Genomic DNA, 19,806 nt, shown 5'->3' with positions numbered 1-19,806 from the left:
TGAATTAAAGTAGAATTTTGTGGCATATATAATAAAAAATAAAATTTCATTTCTTTCTTTTTTTTTTTTTTTTTCTTTTTTTTAAATAGAGTCTCACTCTGTTGCTCAGGCTGGAGTGCAGTGGTGCAATCTCGGCTCACTGCAACTTCCACCTCCTGGGTTCAAGTGATTCTCGTGCCTCAGCCTCCTGAGTAGCTGGGACTACAGGCGTACGCTACCACACCTGGCTAATTTTTTATAATTTTAGTAGAGAGAGGCTTTCATCACATTGCCCAGAGTGGTCTTGAACTTCTGGGCTAAAGTGACCTGCCTGCCTTGGCCTCCCCAAGTGCTGGGATTACAGGTGTGAGCCACCGTGTCCGGCCACATGTAATTTTTAATGTGTCATATATTCTATAATAGAATATTTTAAAGAGAAAAATAAAATTGTAGAAAGGAATCTGTGTCAATTTTAAGCAAGAATGAAGGAGTTTACTTTAAATGATGATCAGTTTGATAATTATCTCAAGAAAACAGACGAAATGTAGTAGTTTAGGTTTTCTTCAGTTGGAATCAGTGTTGCCAGCTCTGTGAAGCCGACAGGATGGAGTTGGCTCTATTCTAAGTGAAGCCAGTTGCGTAGCAGAGTGTTAAATTTTTTACCATTTGGGGAAACAGTCTCTAGCACGATGACCACTTAGTTATTGTACGTATAAGGAATTACACTATTGAATATTTTGGTTACCATTGCTGTAGTACTAGGTTGACATCTTTATTGAACATGTTAATATCTTCAGTGCCTTCCCCACCTTTCTGTTTCTTCTAAAATGTCTGACTCTAGTCATCTGAAGGAATTGTTCACTGTAACAATTTAGAAAACCTTTTTTTTTTTTTTTTAAAGAGGAAGTGGTTAGTATAAATACAGGAAATAAACTTTGCAACTGCAGCTTAATCTTTTCAGGCTTAAAAAAGTTTCAAATGCTTTTTATTGCAAACAAGAGAAAAGTTTACAGAATTTTATTATAAGTATCACCAAAAATGGATATGGTTGCTGTAACTGTCCTTTTATAAGTGGATCAATGTTCAAATCAAAGATTCTAGGAAAGACACGTTTGTTATTCTCTTGTTTATGTCTGTGGAGTTTATATTTACTCCTAAAAGCATAATTATTAACAAGCCTGTAAGTTAATGTGCAAAATAGCAATAGAGCAGTGTCATTCTCATACCCTAGATCTGAAGCTAGAAATGAAGAAACGAATTCCCTGAATATATATATATATTTATGTATGTATGTGTGTGTGTGTGTTTAGCTTCAACACTTGGCACTTAGTATGTGGCCTGAACTATTCTAAAGGCTTTTGTATGGTAAGTCATTTAATAAGGTATTTTAATATTTAATGATAGTAAGTGGCCTAGCCCATGGCTAAGAGCTTGTTCCTGATTTTTGTATTACGTGGAAGTAGGTTCAAATCTTGTTTCTATCACTTACGAATGGCATGACATGTGGCAACTTACTTCATCTCTGGTTCCTATTCTGTAAGTAAGGATGTGGTTATGCACCTCAAGGGCTAGGTGTGAGGTTTCAGTGGGTATGATGTATGTGTAGTGGCCTATTTTTGAACTGCAATTAATTGGCTGACACAGTTATTACTGTCTCTATTTTGCCTGTGTCCTTCTTCTTGCATTACTTCCGCCTCCTTCCTCCTCATTTCTTACCCTTTAATCTCCTTTCTTTTTTTTTTTTTTTTAAGATGGAGTTTTGCTCTGTTGCCAGGCTGGAGTGCAGGGGCACGATCTCAGCTCACTGCAACCTCTGCCTCCCGGGTTCAAGCAATTCTCCTGCCTCTCAGCCTCCCAAGTAGCTGGGACTACAGGCACACACCACCACTCCTAGCTAATTTTTGTATTTTTAGTAGAGACGGGGTTTCTCCACGTTGGCCTGGATGGTCTTGATCTCTTGACCTCGTTGATCCTCCTGCCTCGGCCTCCCAAAGTGCTGGGATTACAGGCATGAGCCACTGCACCCAGCCATATTTTTAACATTCTAGGCATTCTGGGCGTCTAGACATTCAGCAAGAATATTTATTGGACAAAGAGTGCTAAACACCAGTAGGACTATAATCGATACCTTTCATGAGGTCCCCAGTTAGCAGACTGGAGAGAGATGGATGAGAGAAGCATGAGATGGAGACAGAAGAAAAACTTGAGTCAGTTGGGGAATAAGGTAGAGTATGATATGTAGCATGCCAAATTGTGTGAAGATCATCAGAATGATAGCAGTTTAAAAGCAATTAGGCCGGGTGCAGTGGCTCACGCCTTTAATCCCAGCACTTTAGGATGCCAAGGTGGGCAGATCATTTGAGGTCAGGAGTTCAAGACCAGCCTGGCCAACATGGCGAAACCCCATCTCTACTAAAAGTACAAAAATTAGCTGGGCATGGTGGCGTGCACCTGTAATCCCAGCTACTTGGGAGGCTGAGGCAGGAGAATCGCTTGAAGCTGGAAGGCAGAGGTTGCAGTGAGCCGAGATCTCGCCACTGCCCTCCAGCCTGGGCAACGAGAGCAAAAGTAAAAAAAAAAAAAAAAAGCAATTAATGATTGCTCTACCTACTTGCCAGTGAGATAAAGGAAAAAAATTTTTTTTTTTTTTTTTTTTTTTTTTTTTTTTTTGAGACGGAGTCTCGCTCTGTAGCCCAGGCTAGAGTGCAGTGGCCGGATCTCAGCTCACTGCAAGCTCCGCCTCCCGGGTTCACGCCATTCTCCGGCCTCAGCCTCCCGAGTAGCTGGGACTACAGGCGCCCGCCACCTCGCCCGGCTAGTTTTTTGTATTTCTTAGTAGAGACGGGGTTTCACCGTGTTAGCCAGGATGGTCTCGATCTCCTGACCTCGTGATCCACCCGTCTCGGCCTCCCAAAGTGCTGGGATTACAGGCTTGAGCCACCGCGCCCGGCCTAGGAAAAAAATTTTTTAAATGATCAATGAGGTCCATCATATATGAAATCACCTGGTCCTTTGCTCAGCAAAACACTAGCAGCTCAACAGTTGCTCCTGCATTCTGCATCTGAAAAAGCTCTGTGCACACAGTAGGTTGTTGGGACAGGCCTGAAAGCAGAATTGGGACTCGAATCTGAAGGACAGGTAGAAACGGAAAAGAGAGAGCGCCGCTGAAGTGGAGACAACTTCATCCGGGACACTGAGGGAGCATGTTGCCGGTGTTGGCCTGCCTGCCAGGACAGGGGACCCTGTGGGACCTAACTGGAGAAGTAAGATGACAACAGTTTGTGAAAGCTATTTAAAGCTAAATGGGCCGGATGCAGTGGCTCATGCCTATAATCCTAGCATTTTGGGAGTCCAAGGCAGGAGGATTACTTGACCCCAGGATTTCGAGACCAGTCTGGGCAACATAGTAAGACCCCCTGCCAGGCCCCAATCTCAAAAAAAAAAAAAAGAAAGAAAAAAAAGCCAAATGGCAGGATGAATGTGACCCTGATAAAATGCTATTGAACCTACCCCTCAAAAAACCTACACTGGAAAGTGTTTTATATTTTCCAAAGGGCTTTTAGTCCTCTCCATGTTTCCTTTATCCCTTTATAGATAAATAGGGTGAACCTATAAAATGTGAAATTACCATTAGCCTAAAGTGGCCCTGCTGGATATGGTACAGCCAAGACTGAAGCATGTTTCTATGCCTCAAGTTCAGTGTTCTTGCCAGTTTACCATTCAGCTTTATATTAAATAAGCTCCTTACTCTTAGCCACCACTTTTTCCTACAGAACTAGGCAGATAATAGACGTGTGAAACTGGTGGGTTGAGGTAAGATGACAAATAGCTATTAGCGCAGGACCTCAGTAGCAGGACCCAATAAGGAGAGGAGGGGGCTGTACTGGCCTAGGAAGCCCAAGTCACATGTAAAGGAGGCGGCCATTATTCACCATCCATTTACAGAGCTGTTAGCTATGTGATAATGCAGACCAAGTGTTGTCACGTCTTCCGTGTCACTCCTTTTGGAGTTAAATATCCTTCTTCCTGGAAGATAGGTTGTTTTAATTTTTTTCCATGAGAGTTTGTGATTGGTAAATTTTCTTTATTTGTTGGAAATGTCTTTATTTTGTCCTCACTCTAATGTGATAGTTTAGCTAGATATAGAATTCTAGGTTGACAATTATTTTCTCTAAACATTTTGTTTGTTTGTTTGTTTGTTTTGGTTTTTGGTTTTTGTTTTGGTTTTGGTTTTGGTTTTTTTTGAGACAGAGTCTCATTCTGTCTCCCAGGCTGGAGGGCAGTGGTGCAATCTTAGCTCACTACAACCTCTGCCTCCCAGGTTCAAGCGATTCTCCTGCCTCAGCCTCCCAAGTAGCTGGAATTACAGGTGCCCACCACCACGCCCAGCTAATTTTTGTATTTTTAGTAGAGATGGGGTTTTGCCATGTCGGCCAGGGGGGTCTTGAACTCCTGACCTTATGTGATCCACCTGCCTCTGCCTCCCAAAGTGTTGGGATTACAGGCATGAGCCACTGCGCCCAGCCTAAACTTTTAAAAAATATCATTCAGGCCAGGTGTGATGGCTTATGCCTGTAATTCCAACACTTTGGGAGGCCAAGGTGAAAGGATCATTTGAGCCCAGGCGTTCAAGACCAGGCTGGGCAACGTAGGAAGACCTTGTCTCTACAAAAAATGAAAAGTCACCTGGGCAGCCTGGCATGTGCCTGTCGTCCCATTTACTCAGGAGGCTGAGGCAGGATCGTTGCTTGAGCCTGGGAAGTTGAGGCTGCAGTGGGCTGTGATTGTACCACTACACTCTATCCTAGTTGACAGAGTGAGACTTTGTCTCAGTAAAAAAGAAAATGTCATTTCATTGTCTATTGTTGTCAATTGTTCTTCTTGGGAATTTGACATTCTATTTAATAGCATTTCTTTTTTTTCTTTAAGACGGAGTCTAGCTCTGTTGCCCAGGCTGCAATGCAATGACACAATCTCAGCTCACTGCAGCCTCCACCTCCCATGTTCAAGCAATTCTCCTGCCTCAGCCCCGCAAGTAGCTGGGATTACAGGCGTGGGTGACCACACACGGCTAATTTTTGTATTTTTAGTAGAAGCAGAGTTTCACCATGTTTGCCAGACTGGTCTTGAACTCCTGACCTCAGGTGATCTACCCACCTCAGCCTCCCAAAGTGTGGGGATTTTAGGAGTGAGCCACCACGCCCGGCCTTGACATTCTATTTAATAGCATTTTTTTTTTGTAGATATTTTACTTTCTCCTGTAGTTGTGAAGACCTTGTATTTCCCTTTGGTATTCCATGGCATCAATATGACGTTTCAAAGCACAGAATTTTTATTTTTAATTTATTCTGTTTGGGGTTCCTAGAGGATTTGTTACTTTCATAAATATATGAAAACTCGGCGCGGTGGCTCACACCTGTAATCCCAGCACTTTGGGAGGCCAAGGTGAGCAGATCACAAGGTCAAGAGATTGACACCATCCTGTCCAACATGGTGAAACCCCATCTCTACTAAAAATACAAAAATTAGCTGGGTGTGGTGGTGTGCGCCTGTAGTCCCAGCTACTCGGGAGGCTGAGGCAGCAGAATTGCTTGAACCCGGGAGGTGGAGGTTGCAGTGAGCCGAGATCATGCCACTGGGGTCCAGCCTGGGTGACAGAGCGAGATTCCATCTCAAAAAAAAAAAAAAAATATATATATATATATACACACACACACACATACATATATATATATGTGTGTGTATATATATATGAAAACTCTCCAACATTAACTCTTCCTATATTATGTTGTTATTAATATTGTTGGTTTTGGGATTCATACTAGATGTGTGTGAAATTTCTCATTCTGTTCCGCATGCCTAATAACTTCTTTTTCTTAGATTTCATTTCCTATATATTACATATGGTGTAACTTTGTCAGCTACTTCATGAAGTCTCTTCAAATTATTCTGCTATTTAACTCATCTATTGAATTTTAAAATTTCAATGACTGTGTTTTTTATTTCTAGAAGTTCCATTTTATTCTTTTGAAGATATATCTGATCTATATTTATAGCATCTTACTATTTTCTTATGATTCCTGTTGCATCTTTTACTTCCTTAATCCTTCAGAATGTTATTTTGTTGTCATTGTTGTTGTCGTTTCTGAGAGAGGGTCTTATTCTGTCACCTAAGCCCAGGCTGAAGTACAGTGTGACAATGATAGCTTACTATAGCCTATAGCCTCGAACTCCCAGGCTCAAGTGATCCTCCCACCTCAACCTCTGGAGGAGCTAGGACTACAGCTATACACCACTATGCCCTGCTTATTTTTAAATTTTTTGTAGAAATGGGGTCTCACTATGTTACCTAGGCTGGTCTCAAACTCCTGGCCTCAAGTGATCCTCCCACGTCAGCCTCCTATAGTGCTGGGATTACAGGTATCAGCCGCTGTGCCTGGCCTGTTGTTCTTACATTTTCTTTCACGTTGTTCTTTTAGCTCAGGTTCTTATGGTAATCATTTTTCTTACAATCGCATCAGCTCTCATGGTGGTTTATTTCCTTGTGCATTTATATTATTATTACCTTTCTTGCGTGAGCCTAACTTTGACAGAGATTGTTTTTTCTCTGGGAATCTTATAAAAACAGGATTGTAGAAGTCCCCCCCAGTGAGGTTTTATGGTGTTTCTGCCAGACAACCTGAAACTAATTTTTATGTTAATTTCTTGGCTTGGGGAATCTCGCACCATCTGTACCAGTACAGGCTGAAGCTTTTGTGTTTTGGAAGACACTCTTCCCCTACTCCACAGCTTAAGACCTACATAAGCTTCCTGGTCTTCTGTGGTCACGAGAAGTTTCTCTAGTTATTTCCCCCATCTAAAAGAAAGAAGACAAAACTAACACTGAGGTTAACGTAGGAAGGGCTTGTAGTCTTACATATTTACTTCATTGACAGTATATTCCTGAATAACATGATAACATGTGCAAGTTTTTTTTTTTTTTTTTTTTTTGAGATGGAGGCTTGCTCTTGTTGCCCAGGCTGGAGTGCAGTGGCACAGTCTCGGCTCACTACAGCCTCTGCCTCCCGGGTCCAAGCGATTCTCCTGCCTCAGCCTCCCGAGTAGCTGGGATTACAGGCGCATGCCACCATGCCCAGCTGATTTTTGTATTTTTAGTAAAGACCAGGTTTCATCATATTGGTCAGGCTGGTCTCGAACTCCTGACCTCAGGTGATCCACCCGCCTTGGCCTCCCAAAGTGCTGGGATTATAGGTGTGAGCCACCGCGCCCAGCTACTTGGGAGACTGAGACAGGAGAATCGCTTGAACCTGGGAGGTGGAGGTTGCAGTGAGCCGAGATCATGCCACTGCACTCTAGCCTGGGCAATAAGAGCAATACTCTGTCTCAAAAGTAAGAATAATCAATTTCAAACCTACCGTAATGAAAAACTCAAGTCTCTTGCCAATGACCATGCGTTAGAAACCAGGAGGGAAGCGGGGGGGGGCAAGTCTTGGAAACCATCATTTACATCTTAGCAGGATCTCCAAGCTCGTGCTGAATTTCTACCAGCCTTCCTTGGAGGCTTGTCAACATCGTGATGAGAAATATCAGCATTGGCCTCTTCTCCTTTAGCAGAAATTGTCACTCACCTTGAGTAAATAGATATTTCAAATAAGGCAACCAGAGCATAGGGAAACAGAAGACCTTTTCTTAAAACTGTTTAGCAAGTGCATGGGCCATATGGAATTGAGATACTGGTCTCACTGGCAATCTTTCCCGGTTCTCTCATTCTATTTCAGTGGCCCTCCGCCTACAATACTGGAGCTAGAAAGTTGTAAGACTGTTTTCAAAAAAAAAAAAAAAAAGTCAGGAAATTGCTGGAATAGTTCAAGCATATTTCTTTGGTTAACTTATTTTGAAGTTTTTCTCTGTTTTGTATTCTAGCTGCCCTTATAATTTATCAAAGACAGACTCATTGTTTTGGCAAGCTCCTGGTCTGGAAGTCTCCAACAAAAACTCACAGCACTCTATCTGAATAGGAATTTTTAAACGCATTCTTAGTCTGGAAATTGAAAATGTATTCTAGATACAACAGTTTGCTGGGAAATTTAAACAATGCCGTTTATCATACAACAACTTTGCTCTGGACAAAGAGCTTTTTCATCTCTTCGTTATTGTCCCTTCTACTCCATTAGCTTTTCAGAGCTTTTTTTTTTTTTAATTAATTAATTAATTTTTTTTTTTTTTTTTTGAGACAGAGTCTTACTCTGTTGCTCAGGCTGGAGTGCAGTGGCTGCAATCTCGGCTCAGTGCAACCTTTGCCTCCCAGGTTCAAGTGATTCTCCTGCCTCAGCCTCCTAGGAGCAGGGACTACAGGCATGCACCACCACACTCAGCTAATTTTTGTATTTTTTAGTAGAGATGGGGTTTCACCATATTGGCCAGGCTAGTCTGAAACTCCTGGCCTCAAGTGACATGCCCACCTCAGCCTCACAAAATGCTGGGATTACAGGCATGAGCCACTGCGGCCAGCCTTTTTTTTTTTTTAAATTTGGTTCACTTCTAGGTTATGTAAAGCATATTTCTTTGGTTAACTTATTTTGAAGTTTTTCTCTGTTTTGTGTTTTAGCTGCCCTTATAAATTTGTCAAAGGCAAACTCTGATAAACTTAAAAAAATTTTTTTTTTTGAGATGGAGTCTCACTCTGTCACCAGGCTGGAGTGCAGTGGCGTGATATCTCAGCTCACTGCAACCTCCGCCTCCTGGATTCAAGCGATTCTCATGCCTCAGCCTCCCGAGTAGCTGGGATTACAAGCATGTGCCACCACACCCAGCTAATTTTTGTATTTTTAGTAGAGACGGGGTTTCACCATGTTGGCCAGGCTGGTCTTGAACTCCTAGCCTCATGATCCGCCCGCCTCGGCCTCCCAAAGTGCTGGGATTACAGGCGTGAACCACTGAGCCCAGCCAACTTTAAAAATTCTTGAAAGTTATATATACATTTATTTCATCTTATTAAATATTACTTTACATCGTTAAAACAGGATATACATAGCTCATCAAGAGTGTGACATAATATTTACCCAATGATTTGTTTGTTTCAAATTATTTTAAATTATTGACTATTATAAACAGTACTGGTGGGTATCTTTTGTTATTGTATCATTAGGATAAATTTTCAGAAGCAGAATTTTTGGGTCAAAGACTAGAGTAAAATTCGTTTTATTCCCTTTTTTTTTTTTCCCCCCCTTGAGACAGAGTCTTACTCTGTCCCCCAGGCTGGAGTGCAGTGGCATGATCTTGGCTCACTGCAGCCTCTGCCTCCCGGGTTCAAGCGATTCTCCTGCCTCAGCCTTCCAAGTAGCTGGGACTACAAGCACGTGCCACCATGCCTGGCTAATTTTTGTATTTTTTACTAGAGACAGGGTTTCACAATGTTGGCCAGGCTGGTCTCGAACTCTTGACCTCAGGTGATCCACCCTGCCTCAGCTTCCCAAAGTGTTGGGATTACGGGCATGAGCCACCGCACCTGGCCATTAGTTTTATTTTTAACCATTGACAAATCCTCGAGAAATATGGAAGGATTTTCAGGGATTTCCAACAGGTTGCTATGTTTTCTGTTCTCAGAAATACCTAGAAATAGAAAATAATATCCAGTGGCCTCTACCTCATTTGTGTGCTATGAAAATACCAGTGCTTATTCTCATTTACCTGGCCACGTCTGAACGTCACAATCCTTTAGTGGTTATCAGGAGCTGGAATGTGCAGAAACTTTTATTTCTTAAACCATACAATTCTATAAGTTTGAATTATCTACAGCAAACTTTTTTTTTTTTTTTTTTTTTAAGCAGAAGGAAAAAGAACCAAAGGTGGCCAGATAACCCAGGTTGTGAAAGTGGCAAGTTTAATTTTGTCCACAAAATGAGGTCCGTGGCTCAGGTAGTTTGGGGAGGAGGGAATTGGGATCGATGCTGTGCTGGATTCTTGCTGTGTCCCTAGCCTCTGGGTGGCCGCCAGGCCCATCTGCCAGTCAGGAGGAGCTGCTGCGGGTTGCTGCTCACTGAATAATGATTACAGACATCCTGTCTGTGGGCAAAATAGTACATTCTTAGAGGAAAGGGAATAAAATCTAGATTGAGCCCCCTTTTCCATCCAGCCTAACATATAATTGGTTTCTTTTTGTGATAATGATGACATTAAATACTAAACATGCAGCTGTTCCAAAAACGTTGTTTGGGCTACCAGTGATACTGTAAAATATTCCACATGGCTCTCCCCAAACTTTTGGTGACAAAAGATGGGCATTTATAATTTGTTATATCCTTTAAACAAAGGAAAAGTGGCTTTCCAAAAGCTCTGGACACTGCTGCTTTAAGTATTAGGTGGCTGCAAAAGTAACTGTGGTTTTTACCCTTCCATTCAGATGACAAAAACTACAATCACTTTTGCACCAACCTGTAAGTTTATCATTTAAGGAACAGCAATGTATAAAACCGAGAGATCTGGGGCCGTGTTAAAAACTTAGTAAGTCTCATTATTCATTCGATCAATGTATAAATAGAACCAGTCTGTATTTGCTCATCTGGTTAAAAGGTCAAAAGCCATAGGCAGCCTTGAAAAGTGATGCAAGAGGGCCAGGTGCAGTGGCTCACGCCTGTAATCCCAGCACTTTGGGAGACCGAGGCGGGCAGATCACAAGGTCAGGAGATCGAGACCATCCTAGCTAACAAGGTGAAACCCCATCTCTACTAAGAATACAAAAAACTAGCTGGGCATGGTGGCAGGCGCCTGTAGTCCCAGCTACTCGGGAGGCTGAGGCAGGAGAATCACTTGAACCTGGGAGGCAGAGGTTGCAGTGAACTGAGATCGCGCCACTGCACTCCAGCCTGGGCGACAAGAGTGAGACTCTGTCTCACTAGAAAAGAAAAGAAAAGAAAAGAAAAAAGGTGATGCGAGAGTATAACTTGGTAAGATGGAAGGTTATACCTTGGTTATACCACGTGCCTCATGTGAAATGAGCAAGTTTCTTAGTACACTTGTATTCTCTGCTTATGACAATTGAGACACTGCCAAAAGTGTTACTCTCCTTAATATTTTGAAATATTAAGGAAAAAGTATTGAATTAAACAGGCCTGGCATAGTGCCTCATGCCTGTAATCCCAGCACTTGGGGAGGCTCAGGTGGGAGGGTCGCCTGAGCCCAGGAGTTTGAGGCTGCAGTGAGCTGTGATGGTGCCACTGTACTCCAGTCTGGGTAACAGAGGGGGACCCTGTCTTAAAAATAAAAAATTGAGCTAAACAGGAAATAGCCACACATTTAGGCCATGCTAATAATCTAAATTTAGCTAACTGAATGGATGATGGTATTTTTGTCTTTTTTTTTTTTTTTTTTTTTTTTTTTGAGATGAAGTCTTACTCTGTCACCCAGGCTGGAGTGCAGTGGCGGGATCTCAGCTCGCTGCAAGCTCTGCCTCCCGGGTTCACGCCATTCTCCTGCGTCAGCCTCCCGAGTAGCTGGGACTACAGGTGCTTGCCACCTCACCTGGCTAGTTTTTTTGTATTTTTTAGTAGAGACGGGGTTTCACTGTGTTAGCCAGGATGGTCTCGATCGCCTGACCTCGTGATCCGCCCGTCTCGGCCTCCCAAAGTGCTGGGATTACAGGCTTGAGCCACCGTGCCCGGCCACGGTATTTTTGTCTTTAAACACATTAGAATTTCAAAATATTGGGCTACAGTTCAGTTTCTAAAATATTATTTTCTTTATTTAGAAACTGTGACTCTGACCTTTTAGGCAGTATGGCGTAGTTCCATAATGATGTTGAGAATGGACTATGTTAAGAATTACCAAGAAGTGGGCCGGATGTGGTGGCTCATGTCTGTAATCCCAGCACTTTGGGAGGCTGAGGCAGGCGGATCACTTGAGGTCAGGAGTTCGAGACCAGCCTGGACAACATGGTGAAACCCGTCTCTACTAAAAATACAAAAACTAGCCGGGCGAGGTGGCAGGTGCCTGTAGTCCCAGCTACTCGGGAGGCTGAGCCAGGAGAATCGCTTGAACCCGGGAGGCGGAGGTTGCAGTCAGCCGAGATCGCGCCACTGCACTCCAACCTGGGTGACAGAGTAAGACTCTGTCTAAAAAAAGAGAATTACCAAGAAGCGAAATCATGTATAAGCCATACATCCTTAGGCCTATTTGGACTTATCTGAGGGAGATTCCCAAGGGTTTGTCAAAAAATTCTCAAGTTTAAATTCTGTCTTCCTGTTGGACAACAAAAGTGGTATAGATCTGATTCTAAGACATCTGTGACCCAGCCTAGGCAGCGGGGGTTATTCTGGACTTTTTAGAATAGTATCTCGAAATTCTGTGGCACTGACTCATTGGAAGTAAAACAAGCCAACGCTCTGTACATCTTTCTGCCCTGTAGTAATGTTGCTGTAAGAGGCAGTGTCTTTATTCTCAGAATGGGAAATTTAATTTAATTGAAAGAATAGCTTATGGTCTGGTTTAGAATGGAAATACTATCTCTTTGAGGTAATAGTTGCTATTTTTAGACTGACTTTTAAAAATAGACGAGAAGTCATGATGTTTATTTGCTCCACTTAGTCTTAGCTATTAGGAGATGGTCTCCAAAATACCGTTAACAGTTATCCCAAATAAGTGCTCGAAAATACTTTACAAGATATTTTAAAGGGATTTGTCTCATAATGAGTAATTGATTCAACACTAGTTTTAGAGAAAAGCTCTTAAATTGCATTGTCAAATAAACAATTTACTAAACAGAAATAGATTTTCCATAGTGAAATCTGGTTAGAACAATGGTGCATTCCTAGGCCAGAGTTTCAGAAGTGGATATTAATTCAAAGCAGCTGGATGCAGGGACTGAGAAAAAGACAGCCCTGTGTTTTTGCTGCGGCTTTGGAGAATCTGATGTATCACAGTATTTTGCTGTCTTTGAAGGTTTCCCTATCCTTGTAGCCAGTGAGAGTGAGCAAGATTGTAGAAACAGATAGTCCTTCGCAATCATATGTCCAAGCTTTTGCATGGAAGAAAAACTCCCGGAGAGACAGTGCTCCTTTAACATAAAAGGCAGACCCTCTAAAACATACTTCTTTGATTTATTTTCTTCTACACAGCTTACTTTCTAGGCTGAACTGTAGACACGTCGGTCCTTATTCAGCGTCTTCCACAGTTCATGTCTAGGGCCCTTGTTATGTTTTCAGGATTACTGCATAGAAACAGGGCAAAGGGCATCATGAATCTATTAGGAGGTAATATGCTTACAGAAGGAATTATGCAGCTAAAGCTAAAATATGATTAGGGATTCTGTGAGCTACAGGAAGAGGATCACAGCCACCTCCAACCAAATGGTGCTGGGTGGGGTACCTCTGGCACCAGCTTACATGGGTAAAATATTCTACTTGGGTGAGATATTCTAAAATACTGGTGTGAGTGGATTTATTGCCAGGAAGCTTTTATCTGCTCTCATGGGATGTGTGTGTGTGTATGTGTGTGTGCATGAAATACATGCATACATATATATATAATGATGACATTCTGATGTGATGCCTATTTGAGAACTTAAGTTATTTTAAAAACTCACTTAGATAGGATCTCCAAAATAAGTGAGGAAATTACCTCTTGACCTCTTGCTGTTCTTTACAGAAGAGATGAAGAAATCCCCACTGGATTTTGGTGAGACTTTCCGAGGAAGACTTGTGAATAAAATAGAGACTCTTTTAGAAATTTGAGGTCTAATGGGAATTTTTTTTTAAACATTCATAACGAAATGATACATGATGAAACTATCAGCGGCTGAAGAGTTAATAGGGTATTTGTGCTGGACGGGCTCAGGGAACAGATGGAATGCATGTAGGTGGGAAAGCTATTATTTAAACAGAGGAGGGCTACTGTGTATTGGAAGGGGGTGGATTTTTGAGGGTAGCTGGGTACTTAACATTTTGGGGCTAGACTAATATATTTACTAGTGGACACAGGAAGCAGCAGACGCCAAGGCATATGGTCAGGAAGGGAGTTAACAGGCCACCAACAAAGAGGAAGAATGTGGCAGCTGAAATCAACTGAGGGTAGATGAAAAGAGGATAAAATGGCACCGAGAGATCCAAAGGCCGTAAGAAACTCAAAAAACCTCAGTAATAAGGAAATGCATTTGGAAATACTGATATTGTTACCTTCATTTGGGAAGTGTTCACGTGTGAATAGGGAAGAAAATAAAGGAAGCAATTGTGAATTACCTGAGGCTTTCACCAGATGAGTATGAGTAAAATGTGTGAAGTGAAATTCAGGTTAAGCTTTCAAGTCACATAGGCAGGAAACCAATAAAGAAGATTGACGTGAAAAGAAGCCGATACTAAATGTTCCCAGCAAGCAGAAAGTGGAACAACTGCTTCAGCGTTCCTCTTTGGGTTGACGTTTGAATGTTTCTATGTGTTTCTTTTCTTCCTTTCTTTCTCTCTTTTTCTTTCTCTCTTTCTGTTTCATTCTTTTTTTTTTTTTGAGAGGGAGTCTCACTTGTCGCCCCGGCTAGAGTGCAGTGGTGTGATCTCAGCTCACTGCAGCCTCTCGGGTTCAAGTGATTCTCCTGCCTCAGCCTCCTCAGTAGCTGGGACTACAGGTGCATGCCACCACACCCAGCTAATTTTTGTATTTTTAGTAGAGACAGGGTTTCGTCATGTTAGCCAGGATGGTCTCAATCTCTTGACCTCGTCATCCGCCCGCCTCAGCCTCCCAAAGTGCTGGGATTACAGGCGTGAGCCACCACGCCCGGCCTCTTTCATTCTTTCTTCCCTTTCTTTCTCACTTTTCTTCCTTTCTGTCTGTCTTTTCCTTGTCTTTCTGATTTTCTTTCTTTCCCGATTAGGTCTTAATTTTCTTGTTTTTGTTTGTTTGGTGTTTTGTTTTTTGAAACAGTCTTGCTGTTACCCAGGCTGGAGTGCAGTGGCGCAGTCACAGCTCACTACAAACTCAACCTCCTGAGCTCAAGCAATCCTCCCACCTCAGCCTCCCGAGTAGCTGAGACCACAGGCACACATCACCACACCTGACTAATTTATTTTTTATTATTATTTTTTGACACAGGGTCTCGCTCTGTTGCCCAGGCTGGAGTGCAGTGGTAGTGATCATAGCTCACTGCAGCCTCAGCCTCCCAGGCTCAAGCAATCCTCCTGCCTCAGCCTCCTGAGTAGCTGGGACTACAGGCACATACCACCATGCCCAGATAATTTTTGTATTTTTTTGTGGAGAGAGGGGTCTCACCATGTTGCCCAGGCTGGTCTTGATTTCCTGGGCTCAAGCAATCTGCCTACCCGAGCCTCCTGTAGAGCTGGGATTACAGGTGTGATCTACCACACTCAGCCAGGTCTTAATTTTCTATAACAGTGGTTCAGTAAAACAAAACAAAAACAAGCAAACAAACAGTTGCCCTGGTTATGTTGGAAAACAGCCCATTTCCTGTTGTGTTTTTGGCTCAAAACCCTATCTTCATCTGGCAGGAGGTAGTTTTTTGCCTTGTGTGGACCTCAAATTGTATTAGAGATTCACGAGATAAAAATTTATCGAAATAGTACCACAGTGCTATATGAATCTGAGGTGGTATTAACAACATAACCTCTTGTACTTCTGGATGACTTTAGAGTTTATAGACATTCCTGTTTGAACTTTCAAATCGATTCTGCAACTAATCAACAATTGTTGCCCCTTTTTTAGGTATGTGATTAATCAGAATATGAATTAGAGAAAAATAAAATTGCAAATTATTGATTTTTGAGGAGAAAAGCAATGCAGTAAAACATAAAATAGCACCCCTCAAAAAACATAAAAAGCATAAAGAAGGTGCCATACTTATTGCTCTTTAGCATATATACTAAATATAAACATGGTGGAGAGCTTTAGAAAGGTCTCCTTAGGTCAGCGGTTCATATGCCTTTTTAGTTCATGAACGCCATTGAGAATTGGGTTTAAAAATTTGTGGATTTGCCAGCCAGGCGCCGTGGTTCATGCCTATAATCCCAGCACTTTGGGAGGCTGAGGCAGGTGGATTGCTTGAGTCGAGGAGTTCAAGACCAGCCTGGGCAATGTGGTAAGACCTCATCTCTACAAAAAAATAAAAAATTAGCCTAGCATGGTGGTGCATGCCTGTAGTCCCAGCTACTTGAGAGGCTGAGGTAAGAGTGCCACTGCACTCCAGCCTGGGTGACAGAGGGAGACCCTGTCTCAAAAAAAGAAAAAAAAAATTGTGGATTTCTCATTGCCTCCTCAAAAATATATATATACATGTGTATATGAGCAGAGGTTCCCACAAGGATCCTCCAGGTAATGTGAATTGCCCAAGTGCAGACAATATAGAATGGTGTGTCAAACTAGAAGGCACACACCACATTAAGACAATAGGGAATGGTGGATTTTTATACAAACTAGGATGCACATTGCTTACCTGAAGTAAATTCAATTCAGAACATTAAAAAATAGCACCTGCTGAATACATTTGAGGTAAGTCTGGCCCTTAGGCATCCCAGTGTGCAGTTCTAGGCGTTTATTGATTGCACCCAGGCTTTTATTTATGATGTATAAACGTGGGAGTATTCTTGTTTTTGCCCTAAGGCCCGACAGCAAGCTCAAATACGTCACCAAATGGCAGAGGACAGCAAAGCAGATTACTCATCCATTCTCCAGAAATTCAACCATGAGCAGCATGAATATTACCATACTCACATCCCCAACATCTTCCAGGTAAATCCTGAACATCTCTCAGATTTCATGTTTTATGCTTTGCTTTCCTTAGAAACATGATACTTCTGAATCATGATTGCTGGGTTTGTATTCTGAGTCTTTATATGTAATTCCAAATTTCCACTTTTTTTTTTTTTTTTTTTTTGAGACAGAGGCTTGCTTTGTCACCCAGGCTGGAGTGCAATGGAGCAGTCTTGGCTCACTGCAACCTCTGCCTCCTAGATGCAAGTGACTCTCCTGCCTCAGCCTCCTGAGTAGCTGGGACTACAGGCAAGCACCACTGCGCCCAGCTAATTTTTGTATTTTTAGTGGAGACGGGGTTTCGCCATGTTGGCCAAGCTGGTCTCAAAATCCTGACCTCAGGTGATCCGCCTACTTCGGCCTCTCAAAGTGCTGGGATTACAGACCTGAGCCACTGCACCCGGCCCTTTTTTTTTTTTTTTTTTTACTCTGTTGCCCAGGCTGGAGTGCAGTGCACAATCACGACCCACTGCAACTTTGAACTCCTGGGCTCAAGGGATCAAGGGATCCTTCAACTTCAGCCTCCTAAGTAGATGGAACTATAGGCATGCACCACCGTGCCCTGCTAATTTTTAAATTTTTGTAGAGATAGGGTCTTGCTGTGTTGCCCAGGATGGCCTCAAATTCCTGAACTCAAGCAATTCTCCAGCCTTGGCCTCCCAAAGTGCTAGGATTATAGGCATGATAAATCATTTTTTAAGGCATCTAGATCAAGCATTGACTAGCAATATGAATGAAATATAATAATCTCAAGATTAATCAGTAAACTTTGCAAACTTCCATAGTTTGCACCTGCAGCCAATTATTTGTCAGTCTTTTTTCTTTTTTCTTCTTTTGAGACGGGATCTCACTCTGTCGCCCAGGCTGGAATGCAGTGGCACAGTCTCAGCTCACTGCAACATTTGCCTCCCAGGTTCCAGCGATTCTCCTTCCTCAGCCTCCAGAGTAGCTGAGATTACAGGCACCTGCCACCATACCCAGCTACTTTTTTTGTATTTTTAGTAGAGACAGGGTTTCACCATGTTGGCCAGGCTGGTCGCGAACTCCTGACCTCAGGTGATCTGCCCGCCTTGGCCTCCCAAAGTGCTGGGATTACAGGCATGAGCCACCACGCCTATTTGTCAGTCTTAAACTATGATTCTCTCATTAATACTCTCTCTGCTAAAGGGATGATTATGGTTATAAAAATGCCAGCTTAACTATAGAAGTCAAAGCAGCATTCACAGAGTTGTAGGATTTGAACAAACGACAGTTGTTTCTTTTGGATTGTTTTCTTTTGCTCGTGTTAAGTTGTCAAAAATGGTATGAGAAAAGACAGACATATGTTCTCCCATTTTACAGATCTTTTGCAACTTTGAGTCCAATTGTAGAAAAAAATAATAAATATTTGCTTCTTGGTGTCTACACACACAGCAAACAAGTCCTTCTAAATTATAGTTGGAAGGTACACCAATCTGTATTGAGTTGAGACAGTTAACTAAATACTGTGCTTTTGGTAAAAGCTAAAGTGGTAGATTAAAGATGGAGAAAATGTTTGAGGTAGATTACAAATAGTGTTAATAATAAAACTATTGGCCAGGTATGGTGGCTTAAGCTTGTAATCCCAGCACTTTGGAGGCCTAGGTGGGTTGATCACCTGAGATAAGGAGTTGGAGACCAGCCTGGCCAACATGTCAAAACCCCGTGTCTACTAAAAATACAAAAAATTAGCCAGGTGCGGTGGTGGAGGCCTGTAATCCCAGCTACTCGGGAGGCTGAGGCAGGAGAATGGCGTGAACACAGGAGGCAGAGGTTGCAGTGAGCCAAGATCGCACCACTGCACTCCAGCCTGGGCGACAAGAGCAAAACTCCGTCTCAAAAAAACAAAAAGAAAAACAACAAAAAAAAGTATTGAGTTTGGCATTCTTACTAAAATTAGAATGGAATTGTGCAAAGCATATATTTGGGCAGCCTAACATGTCTAGCAATTTATAAAATAAGTGTACAGCTGGGTAATATGGAGGCTCCATATACTTATGGCCGCTCTAACTCTAACCCATTTTTTCCTTAGAGAACTTGTTAGAGGTAACAATGCTGCCGAAAAACAGCTTCATTTAATAATAATGGACCAAACTTATTTTATACAAAATCTAATGTTACAGAAAATCCAAGAGATGGAGGAAAGGAGGATTGTGAGAATTGGAGAGTCCATGAAGACATATGCAGAGGTTGATCGGCAGGTGATCCCAATCATTGGGAAGTGCCTGGATGGAATAGTAAAAGCAGCCGAATCAATTGATCAAAAAAATGTAAGTATTGCCATTTGGGCTTCATTGATAATTATTTGCAGATCCATTATTTCTCCCCGCCCCCTTTCCATATGACCTCATGTAATCATCTCATGGTGGGTAGTTGCTTTCAGTGGTCACACGGGCTCTGTGTCTTGGATTTAGCTGCATAATCCTTTTTTTTTTGAGACGGAGTCTCACTCTGTCGCCCAGGCTGGAGTGCAGTGGCCGGATCTCAGCTCACTGCAAGCTCCGCCTCCCGGGTTTACGCCATTCTCCTGCCTCAGCCTCCCGAGTAGCTGGGACTACAGGCGCTCACCACCTCGCCCGGCTAGTTTTTTGTACTTTTTAGTAGAGACGGGGTTTCACCGTTGGCAAGGCTGGTCTCGAACTCCTGACCTCAGGTGATCTGTCTGCCTAGGTCTCCTAAAGTGCTGGAATTACAGGCACCAGCCACCCCACCCAGCTGAGTTGATGTTCTTATATTCCTAGTTTGTTGAATGCTTTTATCATGAATACTTTAAATGCATTATTTTCTTAAATTATATAGAAAATGAAGTGTGAAATTGCAAACCAAAGTTACAGTAATACTAGCTTTTGAACTAATAATATTTTTTTCAAAAAAAAATATATATATATATGTATTTTTTTTTTTTTTGAGACGGAGTCTCGCTCTGTCACCCAGGCTGGAGTGCAGTGGCCGGATCTCTGCTCACTGCAAGCTCCGCCTCCCGGGTTTACGCCATTCTCCTGCCTCAGCCTCCCGAGTAGCTGGGACTACAGGCGCCCGCCACCTCGCCCGGCTAGTTTTTTG

General features: G+C 42.4%; 1 protein-coding gene across 25 annotated transcripts in view; it reads left to right on the top strand.

Moving 5' to 3' along the window:
* FNBP1 (formin binding protein 1) overlaps positions 1–19,806 on the top strand; it is a 161,758-nt gene that overhangs the window by 103,037 nt on the left and 38,915 nt on the right. For all 25 annotated transcript variants that reach the window (XM_003911191.5, XM_003911193.5, XM_003911192.5 and 22 more), the window contains exons 7-8: positions 16,576–16,704; positions 18,867–19,013. In XM_003911191.5, coding sequence (XP_003911240.1) covers positions 16,576–16,704; positions 18,867–19,013 — 276 coding nt within the window. The remainder of the gene's footprint in view (positions 1–16,575; positions 16,705–18,866; positions 19,014–19,806) is intronic.

Source organism: Papio anubis, chromosome 13 (genome assembly GCF_008728515.1).
Source record: "Papio anubis isolate 15944 chromosome 13, Panubis1.0, whole genome shotgun sequence".
NCBI lineage: Eukaryota > Metazoa > Chordata > Mammalia > Primates > Cercopithecidae > Papio > Papio anubis.
The sequence above is the reverse complement of the archived record's forward strand: the minus strand, read 5'-3'. Positions and strand labels throughout refer to the sequence as shown.